The sequence below is a fragment of the Chiloscyllium plagiosum genome, chromosome 3, assembly GCF_004010195.1.
Source record: "Chiloscyllium plagiosum isolate BGI_BamShark_2017 chromosome 3, ASM401019v2, whole genome shotgun sequence".
In the NCBI taxonomy this organism is placed as follows: Eukaryota; Metazoa; Chordata; class Chondrichthyes; order Orectolobiformes; family Hemiscylliidae; genus Chiloscyllium; species Chiloscyllium plagiosum.
The window spans coordinates 113213065-113233086 of NC_057712.1; the positions used below are offsets into that span (position 1 = coordinate 113213065).

Consider the following 20022-nt stretch of genomic DNA (forward strand, 5'->3'; position numbering starts at 1 on the left):
GGCCACTGTTGGAATGTTGCATGCAATTCTGGTCTCCTTTCTATGGGAAAGATGTTGCAAAACTTGAAAGGGTTCAGAAAAGATTTACAAGGATGTTGCCAGAGTGGAGGATTTGAGCTATGGGGAGAGGCTGAACAGGCTGGGACTGTTTTCCCTGGAGCGTCGGAGGCTGAGGGGTGACCTTACAGAGGTTTACAAAATTATGAGGGGCATGGATAGGGTAAATAGGCAAAGTCTTTTCCCTGGAGTCATGGAGTCCGAACTAGAGGGCATAGGTTTAGGGTGAGAGGGGAAAGATATAAAAGAGACCTAAGGGGCAGCTTTTTCATGCAGAGGGTGGTACGAGTATGCAATGAGCTGCCAGAGGAAGTGGTGGAGACTGGTACAATTGCAACATTTAAGAGGCACTTGAATGGGTATATGATTAGAAAGGATTTGGAGGGATATGGGCCTGGTGCTGGCAGGTGGGACTAGATTGGACTGGGATATCTGGTCGGCATGGATGGGTTGGACCGAAGGGTCTGTTTCCGTGCTGTATATCTCTGTAACTCTATGACTAATTTGTACCCTAAAGGCTCAGTATCTCTTGCACTTCGCCATTACCATCAAGCCAGGTATGAATGCTATTGATTCACTAATGAGCTTTAAGGAAGGAAATCTGCTATCCTTACCTAATCCCGCCTACATGTGACTTCAGACCCACTCCGATCTATGTGGTTGACTATAATCTTTTATACATGTACGCACATGCCACTCAACAATGACTAGCAAACATAAAAACATCACAAAGTTGATATGTATCACTTTGAAAATTAATGGGGCAATTGCCAAAACCATCTTCAATAGTTTCATAAACTTCTCAATAGTTTTACGAAAAGCCAACACAAGCAGGATAATGCAGTGGTTATATACAGGCATTTTACATCTGAAACCTGGGACAAATCCAGCCCAGATTCTACAACTGCATTGAAATTGACCATCGATTGATCAGACATGTATGGCTGGTGCAGGAAATGATAAAAATAAATTTCATGCTGCTGGTATAAGTGATGCTCCTGCAAGATTGGAACTGAGGAGTTTAGTTGGGCTAAGAACATACTATAACTGAGGTGGAAGTGGTAGATGTAGGTCTCGAATGCTTGACATGGACAACATTCCAGACCCGTAACTGTTGAACATAATTCCATCTTTTTAACATTATTATTGGAAAAATCAAGTAATTTTTAAAATTGAAATACCCTCCTAAATGACCATCTGCAGCTAGCACAGCATTTAAATACCCTTCATTCCAGACAATTGTTTTAAAATGAACTACAATGTCTTATTTTTGTTTTTATTTGAGAATTCAAATTTCTACTTGAATACAATTCTAGCAGATACTTGATTATCACTATTGAAACAACATTAATTTGATTTTGCAAAGAAAATTTGTTGTGTTTTTGCTGTCATTGACAAACCGGATTGCTGTGGAAATTGAATTATTCCAGTTTGCATAATTAGTATGTACGTAACAAATTAAAACCAGGATATAGCTATTTGGGGCACAAGCTAGCTTACTTGGAAGCAAATTTACTCTTGTGTCAATGCATTTCAGATCTAGAAAAAGCCTGGTGCAATTCAAGAAATGAAACGCCAGTCAAACTTATTGTATTCTAATTTATTTATTTTTGTGTAATGCGTCAAGGTTTTTGTAATAGATTCCAAAGTGTGTAATTAATGTCCCATTGCATTACGAACAGAAAATTGCCTTAAGCTTGATATGACTTGTTTAAATGAAATGTTGATATTGTATCTTTCTTTTAATTGTAGTTTATTTACTGTCAGGCAGGGGGCACTCAGTACTGTACGTACTGCATACTTAATGTTACAAACATTTTTAAATCATTTTTGCTGTTTAGTACTGTTTTGAGGAAATCAGTGTAACAAAGATGGCAGTACTTTGCTTCTAAAGCATCTTTCAGAAATATATGTAGTAAGGTGATGATCTCCTGGCTGAGAGGAGCTAATAGCACCTTCTGCATCCCAGCTGAAATTCTACTCGTGACTCTGGGTCTGTCTCTCTCTTTGTACTTAATATCATTTATTCCTGGGAATAGGCATGTGATGAAATGATATCCAGTTTTTATTTGCTTTGGTTTGCTGCTGATATTCCAATTTAATCCTTACTTTGTACTTGCATAACAATGAATTTTAAACATTGCTGAGTGTTATGTGCAATTTTGAAACATCCCATGTTAGTTTATGTGGATTTACTATATCTAGTTGGTATGTGCTAACTTGTCTTTGTTCTTCATTTAAACTCATGCAGGCCTTACAGTATTTGAATCTGGTAAAAAGAAAACAGAAAAACGAAAGAAATTAAAAGAACCTGACCCAGCAAATATTGATGGTTTTCAGGGGCCTTGGGCTAAGTATGTGGATGAAAAGGATGTGGCCAAACCTTCAGAGGTTCGTTGATCTACTTATTTTAGCATTTGCAAAGAAGGAAAGGTTTGCAGAACTTTAAGGTTTACATGTCAAAGAGTGTGGTGCTGGAAAAGCACAGCCAGTCAGACAGCATCTGAGGAGCAGAAGAATCGACGTTTTGGGAAAAGCCTTTCATCAGGAATGAGGCTTTTGGGCCAAGAGGACTGAGAGAGATAAATGGGAGGGGGTTGGGGCTGGGGTGGTGCGGACAAGGTAGCTCGGAATGCGATAGATAGATGAAGATAGGGGTGAAAGTGATAGGTCGGAGAGGACGGTGGAGCAGATAGGTGGGAGGAAGATGGACAGGTAGGACCGTTCAAGAGGTTGGTGCCAAGCTGGAGCGTTTGGATTGGGTAAGTTCGGGTCAAGAGAAATGGGGAATCTGGTGAAATCCACATTGACCCCATGTGGTTGGAGGGTCCCAAGGCAGAAGATGAGGCAATCTTCCTCCAGGCGTCAGTTGGTTAGGGTTTGGCAATGGAGGAGGCCCAGAACCTCCATGTATTTGGCGGAGTGGGAGGGGGAGTTGAAGTGTTCAGCCACAGGGCAATGGGGTTGGTTATTGCGGGTGCCCCAGAGATGTTCTCTGAAATGATCAATAAGTTGGCATCGTCTCCCCAATGTAAAGGAGACCACATCAGTTGCAACAGATTCAGTAGATGACGTGTAGAAATGGAGGTAAATTTCTATCAGATGTGGAAGGATCTTTTGGGGCCTTGGACGGATGTGAGGAGGGAGGTTTGGGTGCTGGGTTTGCACTTCTTGTGGTGACGAGAGAAGGTGGGTCGGTGGGGGAGTGAGGACGTGACAAGGGAGTTGCGGAGGGAATGGTCTCTCCAAAATGCAGATAGGGATGGGGAGGGAAATATATCTCTGGTGGTGCGGTCTGTTTGTAGGTGGCGGAAATGGCAGAGGTGTTGCGATGTATTCAGGGTGTTGGGGGGGGAAGGGGCGAGGTTCTGTTGTTGTTGTGATTGGAGGGATGGGGAGTAGAGGAGATGCCCAGAAGGCAAGTTGACCATGTGGGAGGGGAAATTGCGATCTTTGAAGGAGGAGGACATTTGGAATGTTCTGTGGTGGAATTAGTTCTCCTGGCAGCAGATACGGCGGAAGTGAAGCAATTGGGAATAAGGGATAGCGTTTTACAGGAGGCAGGGTCGGAGGAGGTGTAGTCCAGGTAACTGTGGGAGTCGGTGGGTTTGTAATGGCTGTCCGTATTGAGTCGGTCGCTGGAAATGGAATAAGGGATAGCGTTTTTACAGGAGGCAGGGTCGGAGGAAGTGTAGTCCAGGTAACTGTGGGAGTCGGTGGGTTTGTAATGGCTGTCCGTATTGAGTCGGTCGCTGGAAATGGAGATGACTTGTATGGTCCATTTTCTCTCTGCTACCTATCAATGATGACACTGACAAGAACTGCCTTCAGAAAGCTAGAAAAATATAGTTATTTTCCAACTTAAGGGCACATTTTGGAATGAGATTATGTTACTTAATAACATTAATTGGCAACTTTATGTATAAAGTTGACCCTGTCCATATTTGTTGAGAGTCAGGTCCACGTTGAATATAGCTAGTGGTGTAATTTTGCCGTCTGCATGTCATATCTTGGAATTAATTTAACAAGGCAATTAATTTTTAAAAACTTTCAATGAAAAACTTCATTGCTGGAAGGACTGGACATGTTCTGCTGCTCTTGATTTGACCATTAGGGGGGGTATTGGGCAATGACTAAATCATCCTCTTCCAGTAGTTCTCCCTGACCCATGGTGAAATGCATAATCATAAATTGAAAACCTACAATGTGAAGAAAGAATTCTGAGCAGCAATCTCAGCTATGTGATCATGCTGTAGTAATGTTTTTAAAATGCGATAATCAATTTCCCTGAAGACAGGTGTTCTAAATTTTGAAGTGCCTGCCCAGTTGCTGATCGGTATTCTAAATTTTGCTGCAGAGATGCTGTCAAAAAGCTTTATGCAGTCTATAGCAAGCATTGTCACTACTGCACTCAAAAACAAGTAACCTGCCAAAAGAAGTGTGAATATTTCTGATAAAATAGCGTATAAAATTTTATTTTGACAGAACAGTGTAAATATAGATTTGCTAAATTTTTTTACTGGCAAAATCTATAAAATTGCTTTATTAAAATAAGAGGCTGGTTGATGTAAACGTAATGGATTATTAGGACCTGTCTCTAAGCTTAAATATGTTCAACTTCTATTTACAGTGAGTCATGTATTGCAGTTTATATTTAATTTCTTCTCTTCAAATGTCACTTTTAATGTCAGACACTACTGAAAGTGGAGAGTAGTTGTAGATATCACTATCTTCTCAAGGCCAACTAAAGATGGATAATAACTGCTGCCCCAGCCAACAAAGCTAATATCCCATGAATTACTTTTTTAAAACTGACTAATAAAGCAAATAAACTAAGCAAACATGCAGAAGTGACATTAGTTGGGAAACAAATATTTTGTAATGAGGCTCCTTTAATGGCTTGATTCATGTACTCTTAACAGAAATGCCATTCCCCATCTATCTGCAATATTGTATAACTTAAGTTGATCTCCCTTAACTACCCAACTGGAATCAAAGTTCAGCTTTTAGGAAAAAGAACAGAAGTCCCTTTTCAATACATTTCATTTTATGGTTTGAACATATCTATGAGGCAAATAATATGTTGCCTTCAGAAACATGTGAAAAACAACATGCTTTTTTCTATTCCTACTCTGATCGGGATCTGAGGATCATTTGATCTCGCATAACAATATGATGTGCAATATTAATCACTATTCACTGGCATCTGATGCCAGTGTTAATTGAATTGTAGCCATTGAAGGATCATTGCAGAAAATTCATGACATACTTTAAAAACTAATTTTTTTTTAAATTTGAAAAATAATAATGCCAGTTCTAAATTGTTTGAGCTTGCTGCAAGCAGTTTGGATGTCACCTTATGCCCTAAATTAAATTCTTGCCTTGTAAATGTACGTGACACTAATTGTCCAGAGTTTCTAACCATTGTAACTAACTAGGTTGTCAGTGGAGTTCACGTTTTCATGTATTACTGTGGACCTCTTATGGGAAAACTTGGTTATTTCCACAGGAAGAACAGAAAGAACTCAATGAGATAATAGCCAAACGACAAAAGAAAGGCAAACAAGAAGATGAAAAACCTGCAGAGGAGAAAACAATCCTACACCGTAATGCATTTAGTTTGTTTGTCTACACTTCCAAACATGGGGTTGCAATTGTGGCAATTGTGGTAATTGGGGGTGAAGAATTGACTGATGTTTTTGTATTATTTCTTGACATCAATGATATGACTCTATTTGAATGTAGTGTAAGCTAAAGGAGTTTGTTTATCTCTGGGATGAAATACTTTTAACTAACTCTCTTGTAATTCATATCCTTTAATATCCTCTTTCTTTATCATTCTTTCTTTCTTGTTCCCAGATCACTTATTGTCTCCATTTCTACATCCAACATTTACGTTTTAATAATGTCATTTAGACATACAGTGAATCCTGTTCATGAAAAGAATAGTTAAGGAGGATTCTCCAACAACAGCTTATATTCATAGACTGTAATATACAAAATGCTTCTGATAAGATTTGATATTGAACAGCATTAGATATTAGGGCAGGTAACTAAAAACATAGTCCGAGTGGGAGATAAGAGATTTTACCTGCTAGTATCCTTTAATACCACATGTACTCATGTAAAAGTCGATCTCATGTATAAACACACAATATTCCAAAAGTGGCCTAACAAATGTGCTGTACAGCTGCTACACAATCTCCCAACTCATATATATACTCAGTGCTCTGACCAAAAAAGAAAAGCATTCTAAATGCCTTCTTCACTATCCTACCTACCTGAGACTCCACTTTCAAGGAACTATGAACCTGCACTTGAAGGTCTCTTTGTTCAGCAACATTCCCCAGGATGTTACCATTAAGTGTATAAGTCCTGCCCTGATTCGCCTTTCCAAAATCCAGCACCTCACATTTATCTAAATTAAACTCCATTTGTCACTCCTCAACCCATTGGTCCATCTGATCAAAATCCTGCTGTACTGTTCTTTGCTGACCACTACACCTGCAATTTGGTGTCATCTGCAAACTTACTAACTATACCTCCTATGTTCACATCCAAATCATTAATATTAATGACGAAAAGAGTGAACCTAGCTCCGATCCTTGTGGCACATCACTGGTCACAGGCCTTCAGTCTGAAAAGCAGCCTTCCACCAAAACCCCCTTGTCTTCTACCTTCGAGCCAGTTCTGTATCTAAGTGGCTAGTTCTCCCTGTATTCCATGTGATCTAACCTTGCTAATAGTCTCCCATGAGGAACCTTGTCGAATGCCTTACTGAAGTCCAAATAGATAACATCCACCACTCTGCCCTCATCAATCCTCTTTGTTGCTTCTTAAAAAAACTCAATCAAGTTTGTGAGACATGATTTACCACGCACAAAGCCATGTTGACTACCCCGAATCAGTCCTTGCCTTTCCAAATACATGTAAATCCTGTCCCTCAGGATTCCCTCCAACAACTTTGTGGGTGGCACGGCGGCACAGTGGTTAGCACTGCTGCCTCACAGTGCCAGAGACCCGGGTTCAATTCCCACCTCAGGTGACTGACTGTGTGGAGTTTGCACATTCTCCCCGTGCCTCCGGGGGTTTCCTCCGGGTGCTCCGGTTTCCTCCCACAGTCCAAAGATGTGCAGGTCAGGTGAAGTGGCCATGCTAAATTGTCCGTAGTGTTAGGTAAGGGGTAAATGTAGGGGTATGGGTGGGTTGAGCTTTGGCGGATCGGTGTGGACTTGTTGGGCCGAAGGGCCTGTTTCCACACTGTAAAGTAATCTAATCTAATCTAATCTAATCTAAACTTGCCCACCACCGAAGTCAGGCTCACTGGTCGATGGATCCCTGGCTTTTCCTTATTACCTTTCTTTAATAATGGCATCACGTTAGCCAGTGCTCCATTTTGTTTTTTAAGTTCTATCCATGCCGCTTCATTTGAGAAGCCTTTTAAGATAACGTCACTCCATAATACTGTCATTGATTCCCTGAGCAATATTGTGACACTCTCTTCTCTTTTAGCTCCTTCCCTGTCTTGTTTGAAGACCCTGTATCCTAGAATATTGAGCTGCCAATCCTACTCCCCTCTCAACTGTGTCTTCGTGACAGCAATAATATCATATTCCCATGTCTGAATTCGTGCCTTCAACCCACCTGCCTTGTTCATCAGACATCTAGCATTGAAATAAATAGCATCCAACCTTGACAAACACCCTTGTGCTTTAACTGGCCTGGACTGTCTATGCCTTCTTGACTCTCTTGCTGTTGTTTCTAATTTTGGTAATTTATCTCCCGCTGCTGGCCATTTCTTTGGATCCCACCCCTAGCTAAGTTAACTGGTAAATCTCTGTGCAAGAATGCTCGTCCCGTTTAGGTGCAACCTGTCCACAATAGCTCCCAATGTCTCAGAAATCTAAAGCCATCCCTCCTGCACCATCACTCCAGCCACTCATTCGCTTAAACTAACCACCTCTTCCTATACTCACTCACACGTAACACCGGAGGTAATCTGGGAATTGACTTTTGGGTTCTGTTCTTTAACCTACCTCCTCGTTCCCTAAATTCTACTTTCAAGACCTCATCCCTTTTGCTACCCATGCTGGAGCAATATTTGCCACAATCCATGTCTGTTTGCCCTACCCTTTCCGAATGTCCTTCGGCCGCTTAGTCTCATCCCTGACCCTGGCACCTGAGAGACAACATAAAATCCTGGAGTCTCTTTCGTGGCTGCAGGAATGCCTGTCTGATCCACTTACCATGTGAGCCCTGCTGATATTCTTCTTCCCCTCTTGTTCAGCAGACCCACTCATGGTACCATGAAATTGGCTGTCACAGCTTTCCTTTGCACAGTCATCATTCTGAATCGTATCTAAAATAGTGTATCCATTAGTGGATGACCACATTGGACTCCTGTACCACCTGCCGATCTCTACTCTGCCTGGTGGTCACCCATGCCCTTTCTGCCTGTCCAACTTGTGTGACCATTCACTGAATGTGCTATTCATGACCTCAGCATCACTGATTCTCCACAATGAATCTAAATGTTCTTGGACTCCTGCAATGCATGAATGAAAGATATATCCACAGTAATGTTGGGGAGGGAGTTAACCCACAATGCTCCTGGAGAGGACATTCGAGGATTTTGATGCAGCCACAGTGAAGGAATAGCGATATAATTTGAAGCTGAGATAGTGGGATGCAAAGTGATAAAGGATGTTGATTATTGTAAACTATAAATGATGTTGTCTGTTCTGACAACTATTCATATTACCTTAATTTGTTTTACTCCTTTATAAGTTAATTTATCTTTCATTTTTCCTTCTCATTTTCTTTATAGTGCTGGTCCATGCAGCCATTCAGTTCTGAATGAGCAGCTACAGCATTCATACATTTTGTACAGTGTTTCACTTTGCTGCATTTGCAACAGAGGGAAACGTTACACTGATGAGATTCACCATTGGTGTACTAAACATAGACATGTTGCAAAAAGTAAGATGGCCACCAATTGCTTATTTTGGCTCGGGAGCTTAAATCATGGAATTACCTTCATTTGAATATAATCAAAATAATGTGAAACCATAAAAATGCAGTTCAGAAACAGTGTGATCTCAATTCCAAAGGCAGAATGATTTTTTTGCTTCCTGCTGTTGAAGTTAACTAGGCAAGAGTGTAAGAAATTTTAGTTAACTTCTTACATACTTTTAAATGCTGGTTTAAGATCAGAATTTCGGAGGAAACACCTTTGCGGACTGCTGGAAACTTAGAAGTTTTGGCTGCTGTTTTTTTAAACTTCTGCTGTTAAACAACTAACTCTGGTAGATTATTTTGAAGTTTCTGAAAGCAATGACTCGAAATTAATGAGAGGTTGTGCTTAACAGGTGAGAGATATTAGTGATGAAATTTTTAATTTCAGGCACAGATTGTCAACATTAGAAACACAAATACCATACAGGGTATAGACTTGAGCTTTCTATTCTGCATCAACAACATCCATCATCCACTAACCTAGAAAGAACAGCCCCCAATGCACCAGTGTGCATTTTTTTCCCATTTCTGTGCCAGATGCCCTGTGGCCTCTGAGTAAGATTAGGAACAGTTTTGCACTCCTAAGTATGCAATAGATTGGATAGAGTTATTTCAGGAGAAAGTGAGAACTGCAGATGCTGGAGATTAGAGCTGAAAAATGTGTTGCTGAAAAAGCACAGCAGGTCAGGCAGCATCCAAGGAGCAGGAGAATCGACGTTTCGGGCATAAGCCCTTCTTCAGGAATGAGGAGGGTGTGCCAAGCAGGCTAAGATAAAAGGTAGGGAGGAGGGACTTGGGGGAGGGGCGTTGGAAATGCGATAGGTGGAAGGAGGTTAAGGTGAGAGTGATAGGCTGGAGAGGGGGTGGGGGCGGAGGGATCGGGAAGAAGATTGCAGGTCAAGAAGGCGGTGCTGAGTTCAAGGGTTGGGACTGGGATAAGGTGGGGGGAGGGAAAATGAGGAAGGTGGAGAAATCTGCATTCATCCCTGGTGGTTGAGGGTTCCTAGGTGGAAGATGAGGCGTTCTTCCTCCAGGCATCGTGTGGCCATGGTCTGGCGATGGAGGAGGCCAAGGACCTGCATGCCCTTGGCGGAATGGGAGGGGGAATTAAAGTGTTCAGCCACGGGGCAGTTGGGTTGGTTGGTGCGGGTGTCCCAGAGGTGCTCTCTGAAACATAGAGTCATTTCACACAAGGTCCCTACAATCAATTTGAACGGGATTTCAAGCAAAGTCACAGAAGTGAAAGGTCAGTGTCTACCCAATTTTCCTGAGGTTTAGTATTTTAATTTTGTCTTACTGTACCTTTTAAAGTGATTTTGTAACTGTTAGTTTCTGTGATTGTACTGTAATATGGAGAGGCTGAACAGACTGGGGCTGTTTTCCCTGGAGCGTCAGAAGCTGAGGGGTGACCTTATAGAGGTTTACAAAATTATGAGGGGCATGGATAGGGTAAATAGGCAAAGTCTTTTCCTTGGGGTTGAGGAGTCCAGAACTAGAGGGCATAGGTTTAGGGTGAGAGGGGAAAGATATAAAAGAGACCTACGGGGCAACCTTTTCACGCAGAGGGTGGTACGTGTATGGAATGAGCTGCCAGAGGAAGTGGTGGGGGCTGGTACAATTGCAATATTTAAGAGGCATTTGGATGGGTATATGAATAGGAAGGGTTTGGAGGGATATGGGTCAGTTGCTGGCAGGTGGGACGAGATTGGGTTGGGATATCTATTCGGCATGGATGGGTTGGACCGAAGGGTCTGTTTCCTGCTGTACATCTCTATGTCTCTATCAGTTTTACATTCACGTACTGAATCTTAAATTCCACATTATAAATTAACAGAGAGTAAGTCGCTGCAAGTGCATTGAGTTTGCATCACAGACATGCAAATGCCAATTTTTAGGATCGCATATCGATGTGATTTAATTGTTTCTTTTTAGAACGACCCAACTAATGTTTTATTCAGCATTGTCTATTTATTAAACACATATTTTACCTATAAGAGAATTTTGTGTCTACTTGTATTTGAAAAGAATATATCTTACTGATAAACTTGTGATTAATCAATGGATAAGACGTTGACAAGGTTTACGCCATCTTTTTATAGTCAAAGAAATGTATGACTACCAAGGAAGGTCGTACCTTCACATTCCTCAAGATCTTGGAGTCAACTTACGATCTGATCAACCACCTGAGAAATGTTATCTTCCCAAGAAACAGCTGCATGTATGGACTGGACATACAAAGGTACCATTTAAAATTAGCGTGTTCCACATCTTCTTACATTTCCAAAGTAATAATTTTAAACTCACAACTGCATGTGTAGTTATATCTTTAGTTGTTCTTTTGGGGTTTACTTCAGATATCTCAATCTGGAGTTTTACAGAAATACAATTCATAGTATTTGGATGAAAGTAGGAAGTGGATGGTGACCCATTGCATCTCCATTGGGTAGAAGCAACTGAAATGGCTGACAGCTTTTTTTGTTCAGATATTGTTTTTGTTTCCTGGAGTATATACTGTTAGACATTTGAAATGGGTGTGTAGGATTACCTGGTTTAACTTGTAATTATCTTGAACATCACTGAAAGTCACAGTAATGGAAAGAGAAGCATATTTCTAACATTTCTCAACCATTTATGTTATTTTGTTTTAATCTTCTGTTGAAACTTGGAGCATTTGTGCCAATTGTTTTAATTCACTAATCTACACTATAGCTTAACAAACATTCCTGTTGGATGCTTCCTCTAAAAGATTGAGTCACAGTATGCCATCCTTTTGTGGCCAATCCATGCCAGGGTGATCAGAGATCTGGATTGTCTATATTAAGCCAAAAGTCACAATTTCCACAGGCAATGCCACACCTAGGTCAAATATGGGGAGCATTTCTTATATGAGGAGATGGTGATATAATGGTAAAGACATGGAACTAACAATCGCAATGCTCTTAGGATGTGAATTCAAATCCCACCACTGCAGCGATTCAATTTATTCAATTAATCTGGAATATAAGGGTAGTCTCAGTAACCTTGAAACTATCATCAATTGTAAAATAAACTGATTCACTAATGTCCTTATCTGACCTAGCCTATTTGAGATTGCAGAGTCACAATAATGTGGTTGATTCTTATTTGCTGTCTGAAATGGTGTAGCAAGTGGCTTAGTTCAATTCAGGATGGGCAGCAAATGCTGGTATGAAGTCACAAATTCTTTTTTAAAAACCCAGCAGAATGGCAATGCTGCAATCTATGATCTTATGATCTATGATCTACAGCAAAGCTATCTGCAGCTTCTTTGCAGCATTGCCATTAATGTTCAACTGTAACCTGAAACTGGGTCAATCCCTTCAGGTTTGTTGCAAAGCTAATTTGTACTGATAGACCCTCTACCTTTACTCTATGGTACCATGTCCACACAGTCATCTCTCTCCTCCTTAGTGAGGAGTAGAGTTTCTTTCTTATTTACAGACATGCCTATATTTTATGTTTTGTTCTCTCGATTTTTGTTTGCCAATTTTAATCCATCCTTACTTTGTTAAGAGATTCTCTTCCGGATCTCACTGGCATCTTTTAAATTGTTTGTCCTTTATTGTGACAATTTCCTTTAATTGACCATTTAAGTTTGTTTTGTATGTAATTTTGTAACAAATCACCAGTCTTCTGCCTTGAAACATCCATATTTGCATTTATAAGCATATAAATCAGCTCAGCTACATCACAGTGAAATCTGAGCCGCACCTTTATTACCCTGCTGGTTTTATAGTTTAGTGTTTAAGTACAGAATTCATGAGGCATGTTTTACTGTTCTGTTTGAAGCTGTCAATTTACTTTTGAAGAACAGCAGTTCATCATTTACTTGATAAGATATAAAGAACTTACATTTATATAGTACTTTTCTCCACCCTATGGTATCCCATCGTACTTTATAGCCAATGAATTATAATCTTTTGAAGCAATGCTGAGAAACGCAGCATTGAATTTTCACATATCACTGTCTCACATATAAACAACCAAAAAAACTAGGTTCTAATGTGTTGGTTGAAGAATAAGTATTCCCAGGACACGAGAAATTCCCCAATACGTTATTGAATCATGGAATACAATTTTTTACTATCCATTGAAGAGGGCAGAAAAGTCTCCATTTTGTCCCAACCAAAATTCAGCTCTTCCAATAGTTCAGGGTACCTCTTGTATTCAAGTGCCAGTTGTGGTTATGTATCCAGATGTTTGGAATAGGGATTTAATCCATTATGATCAGAAAGTAGTACTATTGAACCAAGGATGGCAAATCATAATTACTTAGAACAAAGAAAATTTACAGCCCAGGAACAGGTCCTTCGGTCCTCCAAGCCTGAGCTGATCCAAATGTACTGTCTAAACCTGTCGGTCAATTCCTAAGCATTTGTATCCATCTGCTCCCCACCTACTCATGCATCTGTCCAGAAGCATCTTAAATGAATCTACCATGTCTGCCTCTAGCACCTCTGCTAGCAACGCATTCCAAACATCCACCACCCTCTGTATGAAGTACTTGCCTCGTGTATCCCCCTTAAACTTTCCACCTCTCACCTTGAAAGCATGACCTCTCGTCATTGAATCCTTCACCCTGGGAAAAAGCTTGTCTTTATCCACCCAGTCTATACCCTTCATGATTTTGTAAACCTCAATCAGGTCCCCCCTCGATATCCTTTTTTCTAGTGAAAATAAACCTAACCTACTCGACCTCTCTTCATAGCTAGCACCTTCCATACCAGGCAACATCCTCGTAAACCTTCTCTGCACCCTCTCCAAAGCGGCCACATCCTTGTGGTAATGTGGCGACCAGAACTGTACACAGTATTCTAAATGCAGCCGAACCAATCTTAACCTGACTTGCCAGCTCTTCTACTCAATACCCCGTCCAATGAAGGCAAGCATTCATTGCCTTCTTGACCACTCTATCCACCTGTGCAGCAACCTTCAGGGTACAATGGATCGACACTCCCAGAACTCTCTGCCCATCAACTTTTCCCAAGGCTCTTCCGTTCATTGTAGAATTCGCTCTAGAATTAGTCTGGCCTAAATGCATCACCTCACAGTTGTCTGGATTGAAAGCCATATACCACTTTTCCATCCAACTCTCCAGTCTATCTATATCCTCCTGTATTCTCTATCAGTCCCTTATGCTTTCTGCTACTCTACCAATCTTTGTGTCATCTACAAACTTGCTGATCATACCAACGACTTATTTGGAGATGGAAGAAAATTTAAAGAAAAATGTGAAGTAATGGTGAGTGCCCAGTGATGTTTGAGATTCTTCAAAACGATTAATTTATTTTTCCATCTTTTGTTTTTCTGGTTTGATTTTTTGTTGTTTTTGCTTTTCAGACGATACACCTTTTTTTAATGTCTCTGTGTCTGTGTTCTTAGCACTGTCTGACTTTTACCAGAATAAGTCTGTGCAGTAAATGTTGATAACCTCTAGGACATCATCACTAAGCCTGATCTATTCTTGCCACGACTTCCAATTGAGCTCATTTGATAGAAGTTACAAATGATATGTTTGGCTGAACTTTCTTGCCCGAGGTCTGTTGTGTGTCCTCGCCAATGATGTGACTGAGATAACTTAATTTAGTGCAGAATAGCAATAAAACCTAGGGCTGTCTATGCAGTTCAGTGTTGCACATCATAATGGTGTATTAATTCAGTGATAGTGGAAGGTTGTTTGATGTTGTTTATAAAATTAAACTTTACAAAATGTACAACTCAATCTGATATTATTCACAATTTATTTGTCACAATGTTGTCCTACTAGTTTATTGGAAACAGTTTTGCAATTTGAACATTACAGTGTGTTTTTGGTACAGTAATGATATTGTTTTAACTTCACCCATCCTCACAGCCTATGGCCATGGGCTACAATCCCCAGTCAGGCAGGCAGCCAAAGTGATCCTATTCTGAACATGGCATTTTCATCATTATATAATGAAATTACACTTTCTGCCTCTTTTGTCTCTCTTTTTCTCTCTGCCTCCCTTGATTTCCCCTCTTTCTGAACTGCTTTTGGAGCTTCTTCCAAAATGCATCAATGAACAGAAGTACAGTTTGTATCTGAATATCCACGTAGGAACATCAAGCAAATGTTCTGATCTGAGCCAACTCCTTCAATTACAGTGCACTCTACTTGAGATGTTTCAGTAGCATTCTGAACCACAGAGAGTGGAATTTCTGTAGTAGCGAATCAGAAGCAACCATTTGTCTTGTTAAGCTCCCTCTGAAAACAGAAACAGGGTCAATCAAAAACTCCCAGATTTTTGCCATTTCCAAAGTTGCTGATTTTGACTGTAGCTATTCACCCTTGCTGTCAACCAGGTAACTAGTCAGATTGTTATCCTTTACTGCAACACGTTGCCATGCAAACATTAATTTTCAGTCTTCCGAATAACTAGAAAACTGCTTTTGAGAGCTTTGGATCTATTTATGACAAAGCACAATGTTTATTATATTTGTTTTGTTATCTGGAGTGCCTTCAGTGTTATATATAATTCTAAACTTTTTTGTTTAGAAATCATGTCCATCTAAGCTGATATTTCCATCTGTGCTGAGCAATGATGTGCTACTGTTAAGCAACTTGATAATTTTGTTAGCAAGCAAGGAGAAACAAAATGCATTAGACGCAATTGGTTCTTGTTTTTTATTTTTGAGTGTGGAAGAACTAATGCAGCATCAAAAGTGTGACTGAGAGGATAGGAGAGACACCAATTGAAGTCTCTTTCCATGACAGAAGAAAGCAGTGTATGTCATATCCACAGCTGGCTTATAGTTTTGAGAAATGGGGGGAATAAAATAAGGGAGATTCCTTTCAAGGAGGGAGATCTAATGCCCTCTAACATGGCAGGTTTTGCAGTGTAAAGATAATGGTTGTGTCCCCACCACTATCCAGTCTTCACCTCAATTTAGGTTTATGGTGGAAAGGTCCATTGATGGTCTTCCTGGCCTCCCATCCTATCACTATTGCTATTACCCCTGTAATAAGCAGGACATTCACCACTTGGAGAGAACAGTATACAAATCCAGGCATGGGTGGGGTAGCAATGGAACCTCATTTGAAGATACCCATTGCCTTTGAAATTGGGGTCTGATGCTGCTGAGTGCTAGGAAATGAAAAGTTTAGTACACTCATACTATGCCTGGCAAATGCCATGTATGATCTTTAAAGCGTGCCCTCACACTCTCAATGCTGACAGTTTGTTCAAGTTCAAAATGGTCTGCATCGTTAAATCAAAGCTGAAGTATATATGGAGTTCTAACCATCTCTTTTCTTTGCTTGATGAACAGTAACATCAACCTCACAAACAGATTATGGCATGCTTCCATCTGGGAGAGATGATTGATATGCAGCATACAGTCTATTTAGGTGGTGTATCTTCATTTGGGCACCCTAATTGTTGGCTGTGAATGCCAATTCTCAAGAGGCAGATTCTGCCACAGATGCCCTAAAGGAAGTTGCCAAGTGACAATGTGGGCTGTTGCTTTTGACAATGGCATCTTTTATCCAAGATGCTAGAGCCTCTGGTTGTCTTGATGCGCTATCATTTCATCAGCTAGTGACTCCCAGCTGCCTTCATCATGGTTTGCGCACATCCTTGAAGTGGAACCTTGCGGTCATCTGACTCCAATTTCCTCACCATATCGAATGATCCTCGACTATGTGACTGTGTTTCATTCTACAGACACCCTGAAGCTTAAGTTATGGAGATGGGTTAAGATGACTGGAAAAGTGAAGACAGAATGGAACCCAATTTCTCACTTTTGTCTGTTATTAACACGTACTCAGCTTTTCATCTGTGTTGACCTGCTATCTATAATCTCCTTGTTTACCTACCCATTTTATATCTCTGTCTCTCTTCAGCATAAATACCACATATCCTAGCTGCTAAGAGTTCTGATGAACGGTTACCGGACTCGAAGCATTAACTCTGCTTTCTTCCATCAGATGCTGCCAGACCTGCTGAGTTTCTCCAGCTATTTCCGTCTTTTAGTGTCTGCTAACCATTTCCAGTGTAATCAGGGACTGAGGTGGAGCACCTTTTCTCACAACCACACTTTACTTGCTAATTGTATCTTAAAACCAGTACTGCAATGACTATCATATGGTGCTTTGTTCAATGTAGAGATTGTACAGAAGTATACCTGCCTTGTATTAGTCGATATTTCCTTAGCACACTTTCAAAAAGGTAGTGAAGACAGAAGGCAAATGTCAAAGAACTAAATAATGAGGGGATATTGTTATGTTCTTGAGTTCTGCTATCAGATATAATGTGAATCAACATGAAAGGTTGGGAATCCACTTAAAAAATAACATATGCCAATAAATGTGAGAAGGTATCAGAAGTAAATGCAGATTAGTAATAATCCTCTTGATGTCCACACCATCATAAGTACAGATGTGCAGCCAAATCTATTCATTGTATGTGACATTAAGAAGATTTTTGTGCACAGCTTACAACCACCCTCTTAAGAGCAGTTAGAGATGGTAATAAATGCTGGCACAACCAGCAAATTCCATATCCTGTGAATGATGTTTTTAAAGCATTCACTGTATATGGGACATGAGAAAATCCCAACTATTATGCTGAAGACTTGTACATTACAGAAAATTGTCTAATTAAATCATAAATAAAAAGCAGGAAAATAAACCTAATCCTGGCAATTTTAGTCTTAGTTTGATATTGGCTGCTGAAGTAATTTTCAATCTTTTTATGTTTCAGGGTGTCAGTGCTATTCGATTATTTCCAACATCTGGTCACTTGCTTTTGTCCTGTTCCATGGACTGTAAAATCAAGGTAAAGATTTACTGCACTGCTTCACAGTTTGTCATGTCATTTACCTAGGGTGTAATAGGTTAGAGATAGAGATTTGAGAGTCATTGCAGCAAAATAGTATAATTAATAGGTTCAGAAATCATCTCTGAAAATGACTATGAGCTTTGAACATTTTGTCACCTGAAAATCAAATAAAGAATATTTTTGAAGTAAATCTTCACCTATGCCCTTGTTTATTTCCATGGTGTTTATATATGTAATTTTGATATGAATATGAATTGTGATTATTCGAGGAAACATTGTGTGTACTATAAGGTAGTTGCATTATAGAAGCCATGAGAGCAACTTCTTTGAACTTCCTAACAAAGATTAGATTCCAACCTTCCACAGCTCCTTCATCTCTGCTGATGTTTATTTCAACTCTCTTAATTTTGCATGGGGGAGTTATTTTATTTCAATGTAGACTTTCTGCAGCTATAAAGATAGCTGTGTCTTGACATCTAACTTTTATATGATATTAATGTTGGTATATTGAAAGTAATCTCTGCTTGAGTCAGTGATTTCAATAAAAACACATAAAATTGGCTACACAATTTAACATAATTCGATTCCTTCCAAATTAATAGCTACAATTTGCTTCTATATAATATAATATAATATAATATTTAATGTAACAAGTGCTGCTTCATAGAGGAAGAAAAGATTTGATTCTAAGCTGTGGTAATAAACTTGGGCAAGGTGCCTAAAGCATACTTGGGTTGACAAACTGTGAAGTCGTAGAGAAAGAGATGCATGAATTTTGTGAAAGAATCATGGAGGGAGAGATGAGTTGCTTAATGATGGAATGGAAAACCAGGTTTGGAATATGGAAAGAGGTGTAAGACTGGGGTGAGGTCTTGAAGGTAACTGAAGTGCAAAGTGGCAATTTTGACTTCAGTGCCTTGGAAACAAGTATCAGTGTAGATTTACAAAGATATTGTTAAAGGATGAGTACAAACTACTGCACTTTAGTTCGGGGTGGATACATGGAATGTTGAATCATACAGAATTTTGTAGATGAAGAGTCTAGCATAGAAGACATTAAAGAACTCAAGTCTGGAGTCAGCATGTTGCAGTAAATTCACAGTGATAATGGAATTGAAAAGGAATAGAAGTATAAGGATCTTGCAAAGGTGGATGCATGACAGGAAAAGCAATTTCCAAGTTTCTCTTCAAACACTGTGTCCTGCTCGCTTATAGTGTGAATCAGGCTGAATGATCAGCCAGGGAGAAAATCATGTAAATTGCAAGATAACAGAATTTATCAGGTACTCAAAATAACATTACACTTTTCTGATGTTCATTTAGAGGAAATTCTGGCTTTAAACAGAAAGTGTGATGGCACAGAGTATAGAATCATAGCTTTTACACAAGAGAAAGGCCCTTTTGCCCATCGATACCTTTTGTACCGATAATCAACATCTATTCTCATCCCATTTTGTAGCATTTGGCCCATAATCTTACCTGCTACTGTGTTTCAACTGTTCAACTAAAGTTATTAAATATCAAGCATTCCTGACTCTCCTACCATTTCAGGCAGTGAGTTCCAGATACCCAACTCTCCTGAGTGAAAATGATTTTCCCCAAATCCTCAATAAACCTTCTGCCCTTTTATCTTAAAACTGTCCCCCAATAAATTGATCTATTTCAACGTTTCTCCCTATCTGACCCTGAAGATTGGTACTTTAATTAGACCCCTCCCTCAGCTTTTTTTGCTCTAAGGCAAACACCTTGAATCACTCCTGCCAGGCAAAATCCTCGTGAATCTCCTCTGTACCCTCACCAGTTTAATCACGTCCTTCCTATAATGTGCAACCAGAATTGCACACAGTACTTCAGACCTAACTAACATCATATACATCTCCATCATAACCCCCTTGCTCTTGTATTCAGTGCCTTAACTAATAAAGACAACTAACTTGTATACCTTCACACCACCTTACCTACTTGTCTTGCCACTTTCAAGTTTCATGCACAACAAGAGTAAAGTTAAAAATTGCACAACACCAGGTTATAGTGAAACAGGTTTATTTGGAAGCACTAGCTTTCAGAGCGTCACTTCAGCATCTGGTGGTTGTGGATGTTAAGATCATGCTCACACGACCACCTGATGAAG

General features: G+C 39.9%; 1 protein-coding gene across 1 annotated transcript in view; it reads left to right on the plus strand.

Moving 5' to 3' along the window:
* The window catches only part of cdc40 (cell division cycle 40 homolog (S. cerevisiae)), a 131530-nt gene that overhangs the window by 52522 nt on the left and 58986 nt on the right, over positions 1–20022 (plus strand). Inside the window, exons 5-8 of the mRNA XM_043687120.1 lie at positions 2309–2448; positions 5567–5663; positions 11172–11311; positions 17814–17888. Coding sequence (XP_043543055.1) covers positions 2309–2448; positions 5567–5663; positions 11172–11311; positions 17814–17888 — 452 coding nt within the window. The remainder of the gene's footprint in view (positions 1–2308; positions 2449–5566; positions 5664–11171; positions 11312–17813; positions 17889–20022) is intronic.